Source organism: Alosa pseudoharengus, unplaced genomic scaffold (genome assembly GCF_046254945.1).
Source record: "Alosa pseudoharengus isolate Yale_2024_CS ecotype anadromous, Long Island Sound unplaced genomic scaffold, YU_APseudo_1.1 YU_APseudo_1.1_scf_12, whole genome shotgun sequence".
NCBI classification, from domain to species: Eukaryota; Metazoa; Chordata; class Actinopteri; order Clupeiformes; family Clupeidae; genus Alosa; species Alosa pseudoharengus.
This window is the reverse complement of record NW_027468587.1, coordinates 3,543,227-3,568,226: the sequence shown is the minus strand read 5'-3', so window position 1 is coordinate 3,568,226 and position 25,000 is coordinate 3,543,227. Positions and strand designations below refer to the sequence as shown.

General features: G+C 46.8%; 1 protein-coding gene across 1 annotated transcript in view; it reads right to left on the bottom strand.

Moving 5' to 3' along the window:
- efna4 (ephrin A4) overlaps window positions 1-21,406 on the bottom strand; it is a gene marked incomplete in the record, with an annotated part of 37,343 nt that extends 15,937 nt beyond the window's left edge. Inside the window, 1 exon segment of the mRNA XM_076279777.1 lies at window positions 20,722-21,406. Within this exon segment, the coding sequence (XP_076135892.1) occupies window positions 20,722-20,843 (122 nt within the window).
- Window positions 21,407-25,000: the final 3,594 nt, after the last annotated feature.

Sequence of the window (25,000 nt, the reverse complement as noted above, 5' to 3'; positions counted from 1 at the left end):
TTGTTTTTTTGTTTTTTTAAATCTCTGTGGCTAGATTCTGCTGTTGACACAAACAATCAAGATGAAATATTTGTATTCAGTCCTGGTATTCTAATGAAAGTGTCTTCATTGGGCTGTATTGATTAATGTTGTATTTGTGTGTGAGTGTGTAATTGTTCATGGAACTGTATGTATGTGAGTATGTGAAAATGTGTGTGACTAAAATTGTGTGTGTGTGTGTGTGTGTGTGTGTGCGCACGTGTGTGCGTGCGTGCTTGTGTGTGTGGACCTTTTACATAAATTGCCTCTTGACAATCAGAGCACAATAAAGAGAGACATGGTCAGAGAGCACCAAGTGGAAGTCCAAGTCATCACTGCTCCTCTTGTGTCGCACTAACCCCCTGGCCGATCAATATTCTTGACAGACAATCGCCACTCACTCAGTGCCATGGCATCGTGTCGATTAGAACTCGCTCAAACCGGAGCCTGACGAGCTAATCAATTGCCAAGACCGCACCCCTGTGCCACCCGCTACAATGCACAGGTCAATTACGAGAAAAACATCGCAGCAGAGTCTACACGTTAACATACATCTTCACTCGCTGCGGTTCATTTTGAGAAACAGTAGAATTTAAAACGATGGTGTTTTTAATGTTCACATGGTTCAACATCTTATGTAAGAATGAAATATGGTGATGATGCATGCATGACGCACAGTACTTTTGCTTGCACTAGAACATTGCACTTTATGTCCACCGTTTGTCTTGTCTAGAGCTGTATAGGACTTGTACACTGCTGGGAATAATATACACATGATCTTCTGTACATTGATTGTCTATACATTGTCTATATTTTGTCGGTTAAGCGACAGTGATGCCATCGGTGTGTGCACCATCTCACTCCGCCATGGCCAAATAATACATCTGATTCTGATTCTGCTATTGCAACGTGTCTCTTTAAAATATGATTAAACGGTCAGGCTGATAGCATTAGAATGCTGGATTTTGAGCTATTAACTATGAGCTTTCTAGAAAACAGTGTGTACATACATGTGTGGCTGATATGCTGTTAACTAAAATGATAGCATTACAGAAAACAATTTCCCCATGGAAGCGTCTCTGCCAGCATGAATTACACCAGCAATAATGAAAAGTCAATGGCTCTAAACACAGGTGTGTTGAACAGCTGATAATCTTCTCCACAGGGGCACATTAGTGTCTAATAGCCGTGTAAGCATTCCAATAGCTCATGCAGATTGGTGTTCCACATACACGCAACACTTGCATGACATCAGGTCTCCACTTTGTCTAGAAAACAACTCATGGCCCTCATGTAACAGCATGGACTCCGAGAGAGAAGTGGACTTAGTCAGCAACTCACACTCTCATTTCCTATGGGGCTTCTCAGACCAAGAAACAGCTCAATAGCCTGCTGCAGACCTTTAACTACTTGGCTTCCCATCTCCGAGGAGGGCAGGGCAGCAAGCTGGGCCGGTACACAGGCCTAGTAATGCCAACCGATACCTTACGCTTCTAGTTTTAGCTTGCAGAAATGGAATGCTAAAAGACTAGTTCAGTGTTCATTAAGTTAATCCACACCCACTGCACTGTGGCTAGGTTTCACTCACCAACAAATATAATCTCAGCACCATGGATTACAATGGAACACTTTCCATCAATACACATTACGTTTCGATTTTTCAGTTTGAAGCACACAATTTGGCCTATGTGGAAACACTTCAAAATGATACATTTATTATCAGCACATTTGATAGAGATTGATTCTGCCTGCTTTGACATCCACCGCGCTGATGAAAAGCAATGCAACAGTTCTAAAGTGTCAAGTGAATAATAGACAGCCCCATATAACAGCAGAATTTAGCATTGTGAAATGCCCCATATAACAGCAGAATTTAGCATTGTGAAATGTCCCATATAACAGCCGAATTTAGCATTGTGAAATGCGGTCTTGTGCTTATCAAACCATGTAAATTAGCATTTATGCTAATTATTTTGTGCATATTGGAGGAAACTACTTTGATTCCCTTTTGTTACATTGCTGTGGCATGTATAAAGTTAACATATCTATGGGTATATCCCTTTTATTTGAGTATGTGAAAACTGTGAGGCTCTCTACTGTGTACAATGTCAGCCAAACCTTTCCACATGGACTCCTGCCTCTTCCCACTAACCCCTACTCCTGGCTCACCCTCACATGGGGCATATTTTTCACCCTAGGTACACAGAAACCCAAGTGCAACCCCTACCATGGCATTGCGCGCACACGCGCACACACACACACACACACACACACACACACACACACACACACACACACACACACCCTCTAGCTCCCTGTATGTGGAGTGTCAATAGTTCCTTTTCTCACTCGTCTTTTCTTTGCTTTTCCGATCTCTACCTTTCCTCTCTCTCCCTCGCCATCTCTCGCCCCCCCCCCCTTAACCCCGCACTGCCCCCCCGCACTGCCCCCCCCCCCCCCCCTAACCCCGCACTGGAGGAATCTAGAGGAGAGGGAACAGCATGGGGGAGAAATACGATTGAGAGGAAGAAGATGGTGGACAAAGATGATGACAAATGCCACAAAACGAGGAGGGGGAGATCTATCCTTCATCATTTTAGATGATTGCCTTCGAAATTGGGCCACGTCAAGGCAGTTTGGACAAATGAAACTGATACTATTTGCTTCTGTGATTCTCTTTCTCTCTCACACACAAACAAACACAAAGAATCACAGAACAATATTACTAGCAAACCACTAGTTCAGTGGCACCTATTACCTTTATGAGAGGAGTATATGTTTATGACTGGGACTGAAATCTAATGTAAATGGCTTGTACATTACCATAGTGGACATGCATTGCCCTAGCAGAGGGGAGGAGTGAGCTGTGCATTAGGCAAATGGCCTCACTTTCACAGATCGACCATAATGGAAGTGTTCATTTGTTCACAGATCGACATTTTGCTCAAAATCAAAGGAGGAAAAAACGCAAGAAGGAAGGTAATCAATGCAAATTGTTCACCCACAGGACCTACCCTTTGGCACACACACACACACACACACACACACACACACACACACAGCACTTTGACGCTATACATCCAACACGGCTACCTGTAGCGAGCTAATCGGGCAGCAGTGCAGCCATCACTAGTGCAGATGCGGCGGCATTAGCTGCTGGCTGTAAATATAATGTGAGTACATGATAGTGGAAGTCCATCTATGGCAGTGGGGCCTTTGATCCCTTAATAAAAGGGAATAATTAAAGACTGAACAACGAGCCACGCTCAGGCCTCGCAACTGTGCCGTGAATACCAAAGCCCCTTAGCACTCGCACACAAAAACACCCTCCAACTGTAGGCCTACGCAAAGAGCTAATTGCTAAATGGAGCCGATAATTGGTCAACAATGCCGTGTTTGGTTATGACAAAGGAAAAATATGCAAACCTACAGCCTACAGCAGAGGGGTGGGGAAGCAGGAGGAAGAAATGGCAGGGGGGTGGGCTCTTTCTTTATCGAGCACAAAACCACAACTGAAGAGCGTTGGGGGGGGGCAGAAAAAGAGAGGGAAAGGGAGAGAGAGAGAGAGGGAGAGAAAGGGAAAGGGAAAGAGGGAGAGAGAGTAGAATAATAGAGAGAGTCAAGAACGTTCTCATTAAGACTTAAAGGTGTTATTATCGCCATTTTTCCATTAAAATTCACTCCTTCAGGTTCTTAGCCTACCACATGAACTGACACCTAATTCACCGCAAACTGTCACAAATATGGCAAAGAGAACAAAAAAAGAACAACTTTCAAGTGTCCAAATTAACAGTAGTACGGTAGGAGTATCTTTTGCATCAAAGAATATTCCCACACTAGAAATGTTAATGAGAGGAAAGATAGAGGCAGCACTGTCTTGTAGAAGGCATTTGAGCACTATTCTCTCATTCTGACTAAAATGAGAGTTGATCAAAACAAACGCTATTTCTCTACTTCCTAAATCTTGGCCACTCATCTCCTAGCACTGCAAAAAGGGCGCCGGAATACTGTGCCTGGCCGAAAACCAGGTGGCTAACGGTAAATAATGAACGAGAGAATAAACTAGGAATGCTGGATAGTATAAGCACATCAGAGAGCAGGGTAGAGATGCAAAAAGAGCAAGAAAGTTGGAAAGAGAGAGAGAAAGAGAACATGAAATGAAAGAAAGAGAGAAAGAAAGGGAAAGAAAGAAAGAAAGAAAGAAAGGGAAAGAGAGATGGATAGAGAGAGAGAGAGAGAGAGCACATGAAGGGGAAGGGTGCCGCGGGGTTGTGTGTGGTGTTCACAGCTCTGGCTTCTGAAGGTGGTCTGGGCTGGTGCACCAGAGCCAAACCGCACCTCTGTGGTGGCAGCCAACATGAGGAGAAGACGAGGGAAAGAGGAGGAGAAGAAAAGAGAGGGAAAGAGGAGGAGAAGAAAAGAGAGGAGTGCAGAGAGGCACATGGGGTAGCAACAGGAAACTCAACGAGGGGGTTAGAGAGCGAGAAAGAGAAACAGAAAGAGGGAGAGAGAGATAGAGAAAGAGAGAGAGAGAGAGAGAGAGAGAGATAGAGAAAGTGAGAAGACAACAAAAGAGGGAACATTCTTCTCCCAAAGCAGTTCTATCGGTTCAGCGCTCCTCCTCTCCACAGGGCATCCCTCCATCGCAGAGCTACTGCGGCCCTCACACAGCACACAGAAGGAGAAACACAGAGGAAAGAGAGAGGAAGGTGAAGAAAGAAAAGAAAAGAAAAGAGAGATAGATGGATAGTGCTGATCGATGCCAAGATCAGACTTTTCTTCCCCTTTTCCCTCCTCTCTGCGTGCCACCCCCCCTCCCCTCCCCCCGCTCATCTTATTGGATGTGACGTGCATACGACCTGGATCAAAGTCATCTTCTCATTCACCATTAACCTTCACCACCAGCCCTCCTCCTCCTCCTCCTCCTCCTCCATCTACCCCAAGCTCTCCCTCTCTGATCAGGTCACATTAGTCTCATGGGTCGGACAGCCATGCTACAGCAATGAGCTCTTGAAGTCTCACGGCGATCCTGTGCCACTGCACGCTACACAAAACATACTGCACGTACACAGAGAGAGAGAGAGAGAGAGAGGGAGAGAGAAAGCGAGAGAGAGAGAGATAGAGAGAGAGAGAGAGAGAGAGGGGGGGGGGGGGGGGTTGTGTAGTAATACTGCATGATTGCATTCAAAAGCATTGAACACCACAGTCCAAAGCAAGACACATAATACATATACTTGGCAAATTGGAGAAAACATACAGATTACCTAGATGCACAAACCACTAACATACCATACAGACAGATATTACCTTTAATATAGTCCAACGGAGCACGCACCCACACAAACACACTTAAAGTTGAAAGCCTCAAATATGCATGTGGTGCCCCGGTTAAAAATACTACCTATGAATTACAATATCGGAGTTCTGAATCACCACACAAACATGCTACACCACACAAAACAAAGCCCCAGTCATCAACAGCCAGGAATGCAGTGCATTTGACATGCAAATTTCATTCTTCAAAAACACAAAAACGCACACACACCACCCAACCAACCATCCCCCCAAACCTTGGAAAAAAATGACAGTCCTCCCCAACACATGATCAAATAGCATAGCTCAAAGCCAATCTGTGTCAGAAGAGGGGGGTTCTACAAAGCCAACGAAGCTGACATGAATGGCAGGAACTCAGTGGGGGCAGTTAAGGGTTCGGTATTACCAGTAACATCTACTGCGCTAGACACATGAACAGTGAGCACTGGTATAATAAACAAATAATCACATTAACAGACTGTCAATGGATTTCATCATTTGCATGAATTAGTAGCTTAAAATCTAATATCTCTTAATGCCTTGAGTGTAAGCTTGTCTACATAGACAGCATATCATCCCCCTCCACAATACCCCTGTCAAACACCCTCTCTTTTGCTTGCACTTTATAGTTTTGATATTATGAAGCATCGCCTGAAAACACAAAATCATAAACAACATAATGTCCTTCTGCCAAGTGTCTCTCTCTCTCACACACACACACACACACACACACACACAAAGCTTGTGTCCTTCTTGACCAAATCAAATCCTCTCCAGCATCCCTCTTGTCCTTCACCTCAATCTAATCACCCCTCACTCCACTCCCTCTCTCTCTCTCTTCCTCCAAGTATGCCCATCTATCTTCCTCCTCTCCCCCATCCCTCCATCCCCCCCCCCTTACTGTATGTTTAGTCATTAGCGCCAAGGCTAGCTGCTCCATGGGTGTTTGCCTGGCCAGACGGCCATGTTGTGTCTGACCCTGCGTCTTAGGCCCCCAGCACACAAACACCTACTTAGCCCCCTGCTCGGACCATCTGCTGCTCCCCGCGTCTCTCCCGTAGTCACACTGACCACCCCCCCACCACCGTTTCCCTCTCCCGTAGTCACACGGCAGGAAGAGAGAGGCAGGCGGAGGGCTGATGCTGGTGTGTGTGTGTGTGTGTGTGTGTGTGTGTGTGTGTGTGTGTGTGTGTGTAAGAGGGGTGGGTGGGGGTGCCTTTGCTATTCCCGACAACAGGAGTGGTCCACAGCACCATGGCCGTCCAGGCGGCCGACTTCCACCGCTTCCGCTCAAGCTGATGGGAAGGGAAGTCCACTGGCAGCTTTTTGACTCCTTTGGCTTGCTGTAGCTCGGTGGTACTTGCCGTCCCAGGTTTCTATACATAAATGCAAACTCACACTCTCTTTCACACACATGCAAACACTCACTCCCACTGGCCAGCTGGTCAGGACGACAAGGATGTGGTCAGTACCACTTTGGTACGTGGCTACACATCATGCTCTGTGTGGGTGTGAGAGCATATGCATAAGAAACCAACCTCCCTCCATCTGGTGTGTGTGTGTGTGTGTGTGTGTGTGTGTGTTTAAACATGTCTGTCAGCATGCATGTACATTACTGCAGCCATCATACATATTTACAATGCACCATGCACACATCCGGCCTCCAGTACAAAGTGTACGTATGCACTTTCCATCAGCACAGGCAGGTCCGGCCCCCGAGCCCTCACCAGGCCCCATCAGCACAGGCAGGTCTGAGCCCTCACCAGACGTTCACTGCTGGTTTCCTCTTCTCACCTCCCTCGGCCTCCGCGCTCTGCTCACTTCCTGAGGAACTCTCTCAAGGGAGCACCTACTTTGCTGAGTGCTGGTCAGCTTGGATAAGAGTGTTTGTGTGTGTGTGTGTGTGTGTGTGTGTGTGTGTGTGTGTGTGTTAATTTGTGTGTCTAGAGGGTTGAGACCAACTGACAGCAGGATCAAGCAGCTCTAGGTGGGCTTTATAAAAACATCTGTGAAAGTGTGTGTGTGTGTGTGTGTGTTTGTGATTTAGTGCTTGTGTATGCTAAGTGTTTGTTCTCTCGGCCACTGTGTGTTTGCAGGTAGTTGGCCTCTGTGACGGTGTGTGTGTGTGTGTGTGTGTGTGAGTGAGTGAGAGAGCGGGAGAGAGACCGAGAGAGAGAGATTAGGGCCCCTTCGAGCCAGTAGCCTGGCCGCACTTCAGTGGACCTGCAGGGGTAGGTTTGTCAAATTTGCCACAAAAGAAAATTGCCTCTAGGGAGAGAGCGAGCGAGCGAGAGGGAGAACGCTTTTCCACTTTAGCGAGGCGCCGGAAGGGTCTTTAAATGCATTTGCTGCTGGGTGGCCACGCTGACCCGGACTCCAGAGTCTGAATCCCACGCTGGGCGCAGCCTCCATTTTCTGCCTGTTAGCCTGGTCCTCCTTTCAGACGCAGTCAGCAGGACCTGGCCATCTACAAAGACCAGGAGCTGGACTTAAGCTGCGTGCTAGCATCCTGCAGGAATATATGTGTGTGTGTGTGTGTGTATATGTGTGTGTGTGCTACGTGAGCTGCACGGATGCTGATCACCATCGTCCAGTTTCACTCCTTATTAGAGCCGATTAGAAATGCCCGGTCGCGTCCATGTTCCCCCGTGACCAATCCCCCCTTATCTCCGCTGCTGAAGCCTCTATTCTTATCGTTTGGGGATCCAGAGGGAGGCTCGTCCACCCGCTGCGTCCAGTGTGGGGGCAGCTCCAGAGCCCAGACCCACTGGAGTGGAAGTGTGTGGACGGGGAGGCATGTGTGGGGAAGTATATGGACAGGGAAGCAGGCGTGGGGAAGTGTATGGACGGGGAGGCATGTGTGGGGAAGTGTATGCTTTCTGTCCAGACGGGGAGGCATGTGTGGGGAAGTGTATGCTTTCTGTCCAGACGGGGAGGCATGTGTGGGGAAGTGTATGCTTTCTGTCCAGACGGGGAGGCAGGCGGGACGGGGCCTGAAGTACCCTCCTGGCGTTGCGTGAGCAGCGTGTGTGTTTGTGGAGGGTGTGGCCCGGGCTAAATGAGGTCAGAGGTGCCGTGGCCTGGGCAGGAGCCAATCCGGAGCTGGGATTCATGCCCGTCTCTGCCCCGCCCTACCCAACCCTCTCTCTCTCTCCCTCCCTCCCTCCCTCCCTCCTTCTCCCTCTCTCTCTCTCTCTCCCTCTCTCTCCCTCTCTCTCTCTCCCTCCCTCTCCCTCCCTCTCTCTGTGCACTGCTCTCTCCATTCTCCTATCCGTTCTAACTTACAGACCACAAACTAATGAGGGTTCTCCATGTATAAAAAAACCAGTAACTTTTTCCCCTCCAGAACCGTAAATAGGATTCTCTCCTCTCTGCAGAAACGGAGCCTGTTATCTTCTCCTTGTGGGAAAGGCCTGAGGAAGTGGCTTCCAAAGCCGGGCTGAAGCAGGTCACAGAGAAGCACAGCACCGCAGACTGAGGGCTGGGGGGGGGGGGGTCTTTCAAGGGATTGGGGTTTGGAGACTTGAATACCAAGGTGGCTCAGAACAATTTGTCTCCCAATGGCTACCCAAGGACGCGCCTCAAGACCCCAAATCACAGCCCTGCAGAATAGTGAGGGAAGGCTCCAAACTGGCTCTAGAAGCACAGGCGAGAGCAGACTCCGCCCCTCCGCCCCCCAACTGAAACAGTCATGTATTGCTAAGTGCCTAGCTTCCTCCTCCATGGCCCAGCTGTGCTGGCAAATTGGGTTAAGGGAGGCAGGATGAGGAGTGGTGGGGGGGCATGCGGAGAGGGGGAGAATGGGAGGGTGGGGGTTGTTTCAGTGCAGCAACAGCAGCTCTCAACACGGCGCCATCCAGAAAAGGGCGCCTGCGAAGCAAATCAGCATTAACAATAAATCTCAGCTGGCTCCACAGATCCATCATTCCCCCCTGCCCACCGCACCCCATCTACCCCCTCCCCCCTTTCCAAAAAAAAAAGTAGGTCATCGTTTTGACAGGCTTAAAGCTCCTTGTATTTCTCCCCCCCCCCCCATCTTTCATATTTTTGTCTCTAGCATTTTATCCTGAGCACCTTCACCATTTTTTTCTTCTTCTTCCTCCTCTTTATTATTTTTTTGGTACATTACATCTCTCGTTACCCCCCCCCACCCCCACTTTCCGCCTTGCAGATGGCTGGGCCAGAGAGGCGGTGGTGACGGTTAGCAGGTTGGAGCCCAAGCGTCTCATCAGACGGGCTTGCTAGCGGAGGTTGTTAGCGGTGCAGACAGGGGCTTGCTAGCGGAGGTTGTTAGCGGCGCAGGCAGTGGCAGCACAGGGCTCGTGGGTCGCTGTCCCTCGCCAACACATGTCAAGCTGAACAGGCTCTGTAAGCAGCTTCGCAGCTCGGCTTGGCCTGAATTATTCAAACAGGGAGGAAAAGGTCTGACCTCTCTGTGTCTATGCTTTCCTCATTTTTCTTTCTTTAGTTCTTTTTTTTTCTACCACTTTTGTTCTGTCTGTATTTCTTCTTCTTCTTTTTAATAAAGTTTTGTACAGTCTCCTAACTGCAGACTATGGGCTCTGTGCTTGGACTAACTTCCAAACCAATATTTCATTTCATTCTCTCTCTCTTTTCATTCCCTTCATTTCTCCACACCTTCCTCCCCTTTTTCCTTATTCAAGTGCCTTCCCTCCCTCCTCTCATTCTTCCTCTCTCACAGTGTTTATTTAAGCATTTTCACGGTCACTGCATTGTAATCTCGTGGGACAAAACTGCCCTTTCTCTCTCCCTCTCTGCCTCTCTCTCTCTCTCCCTCCCTCCCCCTCTCCCTCTCTCCTTGTCTGTCCCAGTCCTCCTTCCTTCTTCTCTCATCCTCTCTTGGTCCCTGCCTCTCCATCTTTCGCAGTTGGAATGCTTCAAATTCAAATTCCGCCTGCTTACTGCCGGACTGAAAGGGCATGAGAGCGTATTCCCTTCGGCGGAGAGGGCTTTTGTCGGGCTGTAGCCAGGCAAAGCGAGCGCCACACAGCCCAGCGCTTCTGAGCATGCCATGGCCTCAAAGACCCATTCCCACCCCCTCGCCCCCCTATACATTACAAAACCCGGAGCAGCAGAGCATGCCATGGCCTCCCGTCATACGCATAATGTTGCTTTTACCAATACGGGCAGTGGCATCAAAGCTGCCTCCCTACGGTCATCTCAGTCACCTCGTCCATTTCTGACTGCTTACAATTGTCCTTCATGTTTCCTTCACATTCAACAAACAGTGGCAAAACAATTTTTTTAAGTGAGTAAAATATATTTATATACAGTATATATGTAAGGGATAATGGACGACACGGTGGTCTGTTCACAGAAGTTAATGCACGGTGGTCGAGGTTGTAAAACGGCCCCGACGCGAAGCGGAGGGCCGTTTAAACCTCGTAGTGCATTAACTTCTGTGAACAGACCACCGTGGAGTCCATTATCCCGCTTATTCCATTGTTGCCACTTGCGTTGTGTTCATTTCCTGTTACAATTTAAACGTTTTAATCGCTAAAACTGTCTTGTTTGTAGAACTAATTTCTTCCGACACATATCAACTAATTTCTCAACTCACAGGACAAACTGCCGTTACTAGTTCTAAATGGATGGTTGCTACGGCCAAAGGCCAGTCGTTAGTTCTATCTCTCCCGTTGTCAAGCGGGCCCCCAAGATTCTGATGAATTTTAGCTTTGAAACATCGCTATTTTACTTAGCCTGCTGTCATCCATCTAGCTAAAAGCCACCTCCGTCATATGCTACAATGTTGCTCTGAACGTCTGCATTTTACAGCTCGGATGCAACGTGACAGTTCATTTAAACTTCACAACGAGTTCGGCGAATTAATATACAAGTGTGATACGGCCAAAAAAATGGATCTACTTCATAGGTGTGCAGATAACATACGGTTAATGGTCGTTCTAAATTACGTAGGACAATGGGAAATTCAACCAAGCAGTGGAATAATATATATTTATTATATTATATATTTATTTTTGGAGGCGGGGGGGGGGGGGGGGGGGGGGAGGGTGGTGAGGTCACTGCATATGGACACATGCTTTAAAAAACAAACAAAGATAATCTCCTACTATTTAAAGTATGATGTTACATGCACAGAGGAAGAGAATGAGACACAATTAAGAGGGGCTAAATATACACAAACACCATCGTTTTAAGGATGTGGGTGTTAAAACCCCACCTGTTTTTTATTTCATGCCCATCGAGGTGAAGGACGCACTGAAAATGCAAAAACATTCATGTTGCTCCCGCTAATGTGGAAAACTAGGCTGCAGGTCGGGGGGTGGCGGGAACAGGGGGACACCCTTGTTGTGTTGCCTGACTCCTCAGAGGAAACAGGCAGGGGGCGAGATTATGAGATTATGGCAGGGATTACAGCCAGACGGCTAATGCGCAACAAGGGCCCGTCCACATGAGCTTTGATTTGAATAACGTCAGATAGCTTCTGTCGTTTAGCTAACTAGCCCCTTGCTACAGAGTTCAGAATCACATATACAGTAGAACCTACATTTTTTATCTCTGTGTATCTGTGTGTGTGTGTGTGTGTGTCTGTCTAAATTCAAACAGTCACTTTTATGTATACTGTACAGACATGCAAAATTCTTGACTCTATGCTAAATTCACCAATTACGCTTTTGGTCGGCATTCAGTTTGTTGTTACACATACATTTCATATATAACCATATTTTCTGCCATCACAGTAGCCATATTTCCCCTAACATCAGAGAAGTCCTTCAGAGTATAAATGTTGTTTCCTTGTGGATAAGGGGGGCGGAACTGAGGTTTTCTCCTACAGAGACGGGGAAGAAGTGAAAGGCACTGGCTGTCTGGCAGATAAGTAGTTTTAAATTAGCTATCTGATGCATGCTGCTTCCACCATGCCTATTACTGTGAACAGCACGCGCGTTTCCACAAAAATACACTCCATTTGAATAAAGAAATATTACACAGATTTCATTTTAATATTTTAAAGGTCCCTGCGTGCCGGCTATAATACAACTCCTGGTAAGGAAATGGGTATTTGATTTATGTGTGTGTGTTTGTGTAAGTGTGTCTATGAGTGTGTGTGTGTGTGTGTGTGTACGAATGCATGTCTATGAGTGTGTCTATGAGTGTGTCGACCTGTTTGTGCACGCTGATGTTTGCACACCTGATGACTAAACATTTCATAAGATGCTATTTCCCCATCACATTTCTGAATTTATATTAGAATAATAGAGTTTCATTCTCTTGCCAGCTTTAATATATTTTCATCTGAGAAATGATCAAGCCAAGTGCTTGAGGAGGCACACATTTCACATTGTACAGTGAAACCTACCAATATACACTGAAGTGGAAGGGTGTGTGTGTGTGTGTGTGTGTGTGTGTGTGTCTGTGGTCTAAGCTTAAATACACATTTGCAGTAACTGTAACATTGTGACATGAATAGATCTACATTGCAGTGACATTAGTATGCTTTTGTTGATGTGTAAAAAAACCCATGTAGAACTTGATTCTCTTGAAAACCGCTCACACCCAGACACCAGACACACAATGGCAGACTTAGAACAAAATCTCTCCACTTACAGCCCAAACACACACCCCGTCAGAGGCACGAGCACGCTCAACCCAGGGTGCTTCATGGTACGCAACACTGCATTCCGCACATAGTTCTTCAGTTCCCGTTAAAAGACCCTTTAACCACACACCCCTTCTGCATGGATACTGTGACGCACACTGGTGTGTGTGTGTGTGTGTGGGGGGGTATGTTTAGGCTATGCCATGCGCTATTCCTTAGAAGCTTCCAGCCTGCTCTGGCTAGCATAACCAGGGTATTTCTCCGTTAAACCGGTGCCTCTGACAGTGACAATAATACCTGCTGACATCTTTTCTTTCTCTCCCTCCATCTCTCACCTCCTCCCTCGCTCCCCGGAGAGCTCCTCCAGCTCATGGGGGAGCTAAAAAAATCTGTTGACTCTTTCCCTGCCATCCTTCCTTCCTCTAATGCCTTTTCCTTCCCTCTCCTCTCCTCTCCGATCTGCCCGTCCTCGGGCCGAGTAATGCGTTTTCCATCAGCGCAGTAGCCGAGGGCTTCCTCAGTAGCCTACATAATAGCGTTACGGCCGCCCTGGAGAGCCTGTGTGGTCGGCGAAATTACGAGACATTATCAGGCAGCGGAGTGCCTGACGCCTCGGAGGTGCACGGCGCAAAGAAACGACGGAGAGCATCAAATATTCAGGCGTGGGGAACGTTAAATTACATTTGGTCAAAGGTTAAACACACCATGTGCTCTCTCCCCTCCCTTCGTCTTTTCTACTCGGCTTTCTACTAAATTACAGGTTGCTTGTTCCACACACACACTCTTAAAACAGACCAACTTAAGCGACATGACCTATTTTTTGCTAGCCTGTATTGCTAAGTCATAGATAGGGCAGTATAAATGTTCCCTTGATAGACTGCACTGATTGGTAAGAGAGTTCTCATTTAGCACGGAGAATGGGAGGCTAATGAGTAACCGGCTAGCCAGGCTAGCAGCATGGGCGCTCAATAGGATTTTGGTGTATGATTAACTGATAATCACCAATCAACTGTTAACACAGTGCCTGCCAGGTCCCACTGAGCTCTACCCTGTTCTAGAATGTGTTGCATAATATGGTAAATCACACCGCTGTGATTGAACACATTTAAATGCTTTTATTTGGATCTGAAAGATAAGCAAAAACAAAAAAACAAGATCCAAATACTTTGGGAAGAGTCACTGATAAAGTCTACATGGCTCACATACTGTACTGTTACTGATCCTTCCATTTACCCCACTCATAGGGATAAACAAAACATCCCTGTCTTCACATCTGCATGATGGTAGAGACAAAGCAGAATTTTGCAATTTTTTTGCAAATTTTGCACAAAAACACACACACACACACACACATTCAAAGACTCACAAAACACATTCAAAGACTCACAAAACACATTCACAGAAATGCATAAATACTACAGTATAGCGCTTTCACCTCGGCTGAAAGATGCAATAGTCTGACTGTAGACTAGTGAAATAAACACCCAAAGTCCAAAGCAAAGAGACAGCAAGCGAGAGTGAGAGAGAGAGAGGGGGTGTAAAGGCCTGTCCTAACAGCAACCAATAGGTAATGAAGCTTTGATGGGAAGGCCAAGGTGATTACAGGTAGGAGCATGCCTGAAAGAGAGAAGGAAAGAGAGAGAGAGAGAGAGAGAGAGTGGGGGGGGATTGTGCTTCTCCTAATTCTCTGTGACACTCCAGTTCAATTATCCAACCAACTAAGTGCAGAATATCCATGTTTACCAAGGTGTTGTTTAGTAGTACAACTCTATTACTCAGCTGGAACAACTACAAAACATACAGAAAACATTTCTATCAGTTAGACTAGAGACAATGATCATATGAAATATTAATACATGTGGCTGTCTGTATTATCTTTAGATAAAAAGTAATGTAGAATTCCATATATGCAACTGAGCAAAAGCAAACAGCAGGTCTGCATCGTCCCAAACACTGAATCACAAAGGGGTAATAACGTCCCGTCGCCGCAGGAGGAAGAACATCCCCCGTAATTGTGTTTCTCTCTCCAACGGGGCGACATCAAACCTCATAACGCAGATCTGGAGCCTGAGCTGCGACCAGAGACAGATGAATCCGCCGCTCCATTTCAGCGAGGAGGGAAAACACGCTCGCACACTTCAAATCGCTCTCAGAATCACAGCGTGCGCCGTCCACGACGGAGGAGAACACTGAGAACTCTCATCCAACAGCAATTTAATTAAGGGGCAGGTTTCATAACACAGTCAAAGTCACAGCACACGAATCAAACTTTTGAGTGCTTCCAGTGTCATTCAATCAAGGCTGAATATTTCTGTAGCACTGCCAACTTGGCTCCTATCTGGGTTTACAGTATAGAGTCGTTAAGTATAGAGTCGTATCAAAATTCATATTTGATTTATATTTGCCATCCCATTTCTTCTATGGTGAAAGCAGGTGACTTGCTGTGTGGTTATTATAACAGAAAAAAATCTGTTAAATTCTGACTGGGGAGAAAATAAAAATCACCTTCACAGAATAATACAGCATTAGCTGTGTCCTCAGTAATCACAGCAAATGCTGGAGATGGAGGAATGTGTACAAGCAGGCTGTGGATGAAAAACAAACAGCACACAGCGTGGAGAGAGCATCATCAGCCTACAGGTTATGGTGCACTGGGACATGGTTTACTGAGTGTTTGTAGTACACAGCACAGACCATCATTTCATGGGTGTCAATGACCTGGGCACTTTTGAATACCTGGCATTTTCATCAAATCAAATAGAAAAGCAAATATTCACTGAATGAAAAACAGGTTTGTGTGTGTCTGTGTGTGTGTGTGTGTGTGTGTGTGTATGTATGTATCTGTGGGAGTATGTGCATATGTCTGTATGTGCATCCATGTGTGTATGTCTGTTTGCATCTGTGAGAGTGTGTGCATGTGTGTGTGCCTTCTTGCATCTGTGTGTGTGTGTATAATGTGTGTGTGTGTGTGTGTGTGTATAATGTGTCTGCTTGTGTCTGTGGGAGTGTGTTCATATGAGTGTCTGTGTGTGCATCCGTGTGTGTGTGGGTCTGTGTGTGCGTGTGTGCATGTGTATGCGTGTGTGTGTGCGACTGCAGTTCTCTGCTCTCAGTGTTGAGGGTGGTGTGTGTGTGAGACTGCAGTTCTCTGCTCTCAGTGTTGAGGGTGGTGTGTGTGTGCGACTGCAGTTCTCTGCTCTCAGTGTTGAGGGTGGTGTGTGTGTGTGACTGCAGTTCTCTGCTCTCAGTGTTGAGGGTGGTGTGTGTGTGCGACTGCAGTTCTCTGCTCTCAGTGTTGAGGGTGGTGTGTGTGTGCGACTGCAGTTCTCTGCTCTCAGTGTTGAGGGTGGTGTGTGTGTGCGACTGCAGTTCTCTGCTCTGAGTGTTGAGGGTGGTGTGTGTGTGAGACTGCAGTGTTGAGGGTGGTGTGTGTGTGAGACTGCAGTGTTGAGGGTGGTGTGTGTGTGCGACTGCAGTGTTGAGGGTGGTGTGTGTGTGTGCGACTGCAGTGTTGAGGGTGGTGTGTGTGTGAGACTGCAGTGTTGAGGGTGGTGTGTGTGTGAGACTGCAGTGTTGAGGGTGGTGTGTGTGTGTGAGACTGCAGTGTTGAGGGTGGTGTGTGTGTGAGACTGCAGTGTTGAGGGTGGTGTGTGTGTGCGACTGCAGTGTTGAGGGTGATGCCTCCCCGGGCCCTCTGCTCTGTCCTGCGGCCCTGAACTAACGTGCTGCCGGCTTCTGTCATCGACATTAAAAAAGCATGAGCCAGGCTGCATGAGGAAGAGCCTGTCACACACACACACACACACACACACACACACACACACACACACACACACACACACACACACACACACACACACACACACACACAGCCTGGCCAACAGAAATGTGCAGCCTTCTTCTCTGATGATGCAAGAACTGGTCATCCCACATGCACTCTCTCTCTCACACACACACACACAATTCAAAAAGGCAGATTTAGGGCAAATTAGTGACAGGAGATATTGATGATGTCCAGAGTGTGTGTGTGTGTGTGTGTGTGTGTGTGTGTGTGTGTGTGTGTGCAGCCCTGTCTGTCATGTGCTGGTAATAGCATCTATGCTGATAACGTCGGCATAGGGAATCAGCATCAATATTACACACACACACACACCCCCCCCCATACACTCCCATACATGCGTCACTGTCCCTGGAGTCTCTTTTGCAGGTTGAGATTCAACTTTACTTCTCTCTTTCACACACACACACACACACACACACACACACGATGAGAGAGAGAAAATGCTAAATCTTTAATTTAACTGCTGCTCTACAGTGCCCAGTGAGGTCATGGAGCATGCCCCCCCCCCCCCCTCAGAGAGTGTGTGTGTGTGTGTGTGTGTGTGTGTGCCTCTCCCTTGGGTTATGTTGAGTACTGCTTGTGTGTTGAGGTGATGCAGGAGCCAGAGAGGGCTTGGCCCTACACAGCAGAACTAAACATTCCTTAAAGAAAACACACACACACACACACACACACACACACACACACACACACACACACACACACACACAAACATTCCTTAAAGAAAACACACACAAAGAGCTGAGCTGGGGCCCGTCAGCACTCATTCCCTCTGCATCTCCCCCAACCCCCATTCAACCCCATTTCCTGAGGGTGCACTCAACACACACACACACACATACACACAAGGAGGGTGTTCCCAATGTATACTTATAGTGTGTGGCTGTGCACCTCCGTTTGCTTGGTTTAAAAAGCTCTAAAAACGTACACACAAATCAAATGTGTGCTTAAGTCTAAGCAGAGCGGGCGGTTGGGCCGCTGATGGGTGGAAGACCCCAGTGTGGACGTGTGGACAGCGACACACAGGGCGGCTGGCGACACACAGGGCGGCTGGCACCACAAGCCTGGCCTGCTCTCAACGCTGCTGCGTAGCGGATCTGTTGCTCGGTGGAAATTCAGATCTGCTGCCACAACGCAATGCCTAGACCGGACAAACGATTGTGTTCTCCTCCGTCTTAATATTTATGCTGTTTCGCGATGCATACACTACTCAGTGTGAGCATAAAACTGTTTTGTAAGAAACACAAACGTAGCCTATATCTCGGGGGGGGGGGGGGGGGGGGCTGGCGTGATTAATGCAGAGTTTCCAATCGGGAAACTGGTGTTCTTCCAGAGAACACGACTGCGCAAACATCTTCAAAGAACGGATGTGTGGTCAAAAGTTTGGCAAAGCAAAGATAAGTTAGGGGAACAACCTTCGTTTTTTACAAAACCTTACATTACATGAAACAAAACAAGGCCGACATGGGAGTGGATGTGGAATGTACTTGTTTTCTTTTTGCCTCCTCAGCAGTACAGAAAAAGCCATTATCTCGGGCTAGGTTGGTTGGTTGATTATATACTGATTGCAGTTCACAGGTTTCCCTAGTTAATCATTAGCGAAGAAAGGCAAGGATTAGGAGCGACTTGGGGCGCATTCTGAAAGTCTGCCTGCAGAGTGTCCCTGTCTTGCTGTTCTGCAGCCCAATCATTTGTGCTCTGATTGGATGGGATTGTCCACGAAGACGAAGCCTTTAATGCTCTGATTGGATGGAATTGTCCACGAAGACGAAGCCTTTCATTTGACTGTGCGTGTGCCCCGTGCGTGTCTTTACCGTACTACCTCACAGACGCAGCGAAGGAACGCCGTGATGGAGACACAAATCGTGGAGTGTGTTTGTTCCTGTCCGAATTATTCCACACCACAACAGTGTTAGTGATTTAAATTAATACATTCACACAGGCTATGCATGTGAAAGGCATCACTAAGTTGATTGCGGATAAATGTGGCTTATAGTGCTTAAATGAGATTTAAGAAGACTATTCTCTCTAATAATCACCACCCCCTGTAATAATAATTGATCTGTTAAAGCTGTTCATTTCACAGGGAGATGTGGCGTGTCTGCTGCACTGATCTCCTATGGTGCCATCATGCACAAACCAACAGACAGTGTGTGTGTGTGTGTGTGTGTGTGTGTGTGTGTGAGGAGGAGGCACTGGTGCAGGGAGGGGATGGGTGCAGGGAGGGCTTGGCCTTCTGGTATTTCTCAAGCATTAACAATGTGTCCAAACTTGTCTCTCTCTCTCTCTCTCTCTCTCTCTCTCTCACTCGCTCGAGCCACTTGCTCACTCTTCTTCCTTGTTGTCTTTCCTGCTCAGATGAGAGTTCGAAGGACACATTGTTCTTGTTGTGATTTTCTGCGATTGTGTAATGACTTGTATCTTAATTAATCTGATCTTTAACCACTGAACTTTGCCGACACCCTGGGGCTTCTCCCAGCGCTACCTGAATATGTGTGTGTGGTGTGTGTGTGTGTGTGCGTGCGTGTGTGTGTGGTGGGGGGGAGGGGACTGATATGGTGCCAAGACTGATAAGAGGAAGAAGTTTGTACCTGACTATCAGCAGACTGCCACAATGTCACACATAAACTGATAAAGTCTGGTTACATGCTCTCATGGATGACTTACAGTTCAGCAGCCAGATGCTGAGATATCCCCCCTCTCTCTCTCACACACACACACACACACACAACAAATGGGATGTACACACAGCAAGCAACAGGGTATGAGGCCACTAGTGCAAATGAAGAAAACCAAACAAGCTGCCCACAACTGTACTTTTCTCCAGCCATTTGTCAGGCGCTAAGCCTTCACTCTAATCCAACTCCAAATGGGTTTCTTCTGCATATCTGTTCCAATAGGCTATTCTATACAAAGTGAATCTGAGTAACCAGTTCACCTAAAACAACATGCAGTATCCTGAACTCTGAGCATATTAAATCAACAAGTTAAAATACTTGTAAAATATGGTAGAGTTTGCGATCTGAAAGTAAACATGCACCCCTCATATAGAGGTAGTAAGCAGAATTTCTACTGGGGGTTGAGGAGCAGAGATTCCGCAAAAGCTAGAAAGTGCAAGAACATCATATATTTAACCTAGGCTAAATAATAACTATGTGCATGTAAGGCATCATCAGTAGCCTACAACTGTTGTCTGGGCATGTGTGCTGTGCTTCCTTTCTCCCAGGCCTCAGAACAGATCACCAATCAGCCGTCTGTGCACACCTGGGTTTGCAGGTGCACTAGCATTCCAGCTGACTAATGATCACCAATTAAACAATTAGAGCACAATACAAACCAGTACGGTTGTTGCGGGCTACGCCACACTCACTGGCCTAATTCGCACGAGACCCATTACCCCATCTGAACCGATTTAGCTCTACATTTATTCATGATGGCCTTTCGACAGGCCACATTTCCAACAGGCCAGTCTGTGTTCCGACAGGACGCTGGCCTTCGAAAGAAAATCTGTTCGGGTCAGCCACTGCCTCGGCCACTAATCATGAGCAGCAGGTGTGCTGTTTGGCTGCTAAAAAAACCACTCCGTGCATGATGCGACTTGACGCTCTTCGGGAGTTTTTAGGCTTACTCACAGGGCTAAATTGGCATTTAAAGCTGAACCTGCGTAATACCAGCCGCTACGCCCTACGAGTGCATTTATGAACCATAATGGACAGTGACATTTACGTTGAAGAGCGCATGGCCTGCCCGCAACAGCTTTTCACTACCAACCGCCTCAGAGGAGAAAGAACGAGAAAAAGTATTTCGTTAGAAGTTGTTTCACTTGTAAAGTGTTTTAACAGAAACGCCAGGGACAATTTTAGCACCAGCTTGACTATTAGCATGTCCCCCTTTCTCTCAATTTCTGCTTTAAACGAGCAACAAAAAGGGATATAATGGAGAAATGTTTTTTGACATAAGTCTAACTTACTTGGTGTTTGTGGAGTTCCAGTAGACCACATGCCTCTTCCCCAAGGCCGTGCAAACAAGCTCAATCACCAGAACAGTCACTGTCCATACCGTGAAAGCTCCAGGATACGGACGCCAGCCCATGACGGCAGCCGGCCGGTGCGCTCTCTCGCTGGGCCCGTCTCAGCGATGTGTACGGGAGGGCACGCTTGAGTTGATAAGGACACGAAGTCAAGCAGAAGTTTGTGGCCACTTCTCAGAAGCGGCGCGTAACAGCCAAAGTTTGTCTGAAACTATGAAATGAACCACAGGAGTACATCCCTTCCTATGTAGAATCCATATATTGACTGCCAATCTGGACGCTGCACATCGAGAGGTTGGGTTTTAATTTTTAAATCACAGCCGGAATCACAGTCACCTTTTGACACAGTTAAACTGACAGTTTCTTTCGCAAGTTTTTTCCCCTTATTGCAGGTGCGTTGGACGACTTCCAAGAATAGGAAAGTAAGTTACGTTTCCGCGTTATAAAGTATTCCGAACAGCATTCAAAAAGTCGTGCTCTGGACACCCTATAAACTGAAGTAAAATGCGTGACAAAAAAGTTAAGTGAATTGTTCCTGTCACAAAGTATGATCAAGAATTAGTCACCAGATTAGCAAATTCGTGATGAATCACTGTACGGGATATGATGGGTATCGGTAACCTCGATCGCCTGTGGGTATGAGTGGTTTGGTGAGGTTTAGGACAATCAGACGAAAGGCGGGGCCATGGAAACTTTAGACCAATCAAGTACGTCTGGAGGCGGGGTCAGCATTCCATGTTGTTTGAGGTGTGCAGGCTCCCATCAGAATTTGGTAACGTTATAAGTACCCAACAACCCTTTTGGGTGTCACAGAAAACACTTAAAAACATTAACTGACAAATGTAGATTTAAACAGTTTTAAATGTTTAATTTGGTGTGGAAAATATAAGCAGTTTATGCATTCTTTCACCCAACCAGCCATCAAATGCATCCATGCATCCAAGCACAGCATTCCTATCTCCATCAACACAGAGCAAATTCAACAGGTACATTTGTGATGGGTAAATAGAAGAGTTTCCCCTTTTCATTCTTTCCCGATATAGCACTAAGGGTGTACCTAAGTCACTTGAAACTGACGAAAAAGGCAACATTATATACATTAGTGCAATTCTATTGGCAATGTCAGAACTCCATTCTCCGAATTGTAACTCAGTGTTATTTTAAGCTATTATTTTAAGGTAAAATAACTACACCGTGTTGCTTTAAAAGGTACAGACCTAAATAACTGCTGACACTGACAGTGATTGAATCCAGATTGAAAGACAGTTGACTCGATACAGATAGTTGACTCAACCCAATAATGTTAGAATAAGTACTTAGTGCAAACTTTTTTGTAGACTTGTGTTGCCACTTGTACAACCTGTCAACTTAGCCAATTCATAATAGGTCTAGCAAAATTGATTTGTTACCTCGGGGAACACTGTAGTCTCTGCGTTAAAACGTCTAATATTGCTCTGTCTGAGCTTATTACAGCAAACTGTGGCCATCGCGTTAGCCGGAGCTCACTGTAGACCTCCGCTGCTCCCCAAACACATGGACCAAGCTGCTGTCTCTGCACATTGGGCCTTAACAAGCTGAGGAAGAAAGCAGGTTTGCTCATGTAGTTGGGGGTTAGATGGATGTGCAGGTTTGCTTGTTTGTCAACTTAGTGTTGGCTGTGTGTGTGTGTGCGTGTGTGCGTGCACTTATAGGACATTATAAACGCCTGTAGATAGGAACTTCAATTATGTGTTTGTGTGGAAAAAGTCAACCATTTTGGCATCCTGTGATCCAAACATTCACCAAAGCGTCCATGCATCCAAGCATGAATGCCCCCCATCCTCCCACGCAGAGCAGGTTCAGAGGTATTAAAGGGTATTACACCACCACAAATTAAAGAACAAACCTTAGCTTGGGCTTTCCTACTGTAGGAGTAAGGCCTCCAGCCTGTTCCTGCAAGTACTCCCACAAGCCCTCTTCCTCTCACTCTCTCTCTCTCTTTCACACACGCACGCACGCACATACACAAGCATGCACATGCACACACATTTCCTGTATCATAGTCTTTTTGAGGTGATGGGAAAATGGTTTGTCAATCCATCCTATGCCCATCACTGCTTTTGTGTGTTTGTTGGTTTGCACATTTTGCATGTTGATTTGTGTGCTATTCACACCCTTTTGCTGTGTGTGTGTGTGTGCGTGTGTGTGTGCGTGTCTGGGGGTGTATTTGTAAACACCTGAATGACTTGTAAATATTCATGTATGCTCCTTCAGTCCATTTTGATTTGATGCAGTTCAATTCTGTATGCTCATTGCCCCAGCGGAAATCCATATTTGCATTTGCATTACCAAAGCTTGGACCGCCATGCGTGGAACTCGCCAAAGATCTTACCTGGCAGAAACATGACCTACCGCCATCACAAAAGGAATCATGAAATAAACATCATAATTGATGTTTTTACAACAGCAAGAAGTGTTTGTACAATCAAGCTGTGTGCTAGTGTGTGTCTGTGTGTGTGGGGGTGTGTGGGTGCGTGTGCATGCACGCACTGTTGAATACAGCAAATATCACTCTTTCCCCATGAAGGCAAAGCCTTCATTTCCGTAATCCTGTGAAAGTCTTTGGAGCCTTGGGATAATTACAGCGTGCGCTGATGACTGTTGCGTGTGCCACCCCCTGAAGGCTCAGACTTGGCACCTGTTTTCGCCAGTGGTGCCCCTGATGCCAGTGGTGCCCCTGATGCCAGTGGTGCCCCTGATGCCCGTGATGCCAGTGGTGCCCGCTCTTCCTCAGTCCTCATATGGGCTTCACGCTGCCATGCTGTTGTCACATGCTTTTCTTTACCTGCCCACTGAGTTTTGTTCTGGTTTAAGAACATTCACCAGGGGTTTCCAAATGGATCACAGCAAATGGTATACTTATCATTGCCATTACCATGTACTTAATTATATTTATGGCATGTTTGCCTGATGGGCACCTTAAAGGGGTGGTTCAGGATTTTGGACATAAGACCTCATTTCCAAGTAAGCAAGTGTGATATTTATCAGTGGAGACCGTTTTCAACACGTTTCATCCAGTCCTTCTAATTGCAGAGTTCGCAGGTGCTAGGCTAGCGCAAGTCAACGGTATGTGCTAGCCTGCCACTAAAGACAGTCTTACCCACTCCAAAGTACACCCGAGGCAAATTCCAGACAATCGATGTAAATGTCTGTGTTGATAGAATAGTGTGAGAAATACAACTACCCTCGCATCGCGTTGCAATAGTTATACTTTGATCCCTGAAGTTGGTAGTAGTCATTTTGCATCTCAGCGGCGGACTGATATTACCAAGGCTACTACTAGGTATCCCCATTGGAGTGCGCTTTACTGTTTACTTTTCGGCGCAGTACTACTAACCGGAGCAAGTATAATTCCGCCGCTGCTAAGAAACTAGTCCCTCAAAATGTAATGCGATCGTTGAAATGCAAGGATAGAATAACGTTAGAAATAACACTATCAAAACAGGCATTTACATCGATAGTCTGGCGTTATAATTTATTTGCCTCGGGTGTACTTTGGTGTGGGTAAGACTGTTTTTAGTGGCAGGCTAGCACATACCGTTGACTTGCACTAGCCTAGCACCTGCGAACTCTGCAATTAGAAGGACTGGATGAAACGTGTTGAAAACGGTCTCCACTGATAAATATCACACTTGCTTACTTGGAAATGAGGTCCTATGTCCAAAATCCTGAACCACCCCTTTAATTCCAACTGCAGTGGACATGCAGTGACCAGATGGGTTCTCTCTCTTTGTCTCTGCTCCTGCTGTCTCTCCCGGGTCGTTTTTTTTATTTCTTCCCTTCTCTCTCTCTCCATCCTTTTCTCCACCCCCCCTTTCTCTCTCTCTCTCTCTCTCTCTCCCTTTCTCCCGCTGCTCTGAGGCAGTGCAGTTAGAGCTCTGTCAGCTTCTCCGCAGGTGTCCATGTCTCTGGGAGAGCATCCTAGCTGGCATCCTCTCGCGAGCGAGCGAGCTGTGATAAAAACACTGGGTGGGGTGACTCGTCTGTACAGATCAAGGATCTTGCCTTCATACACCCCGTGTTTACCATACCGGTGCCAATACACCACCTCTCCCTGGCTGTGATGTCTTACTTGGTGGTGCAACTGGGAAGATGAACTGGAATCAGTTGCTCTAGCTTAGCAGCTAAGGATAAGGGACTGGGCTGGGACCGTGAGGCCTTACATCCCAGGGAAACACGT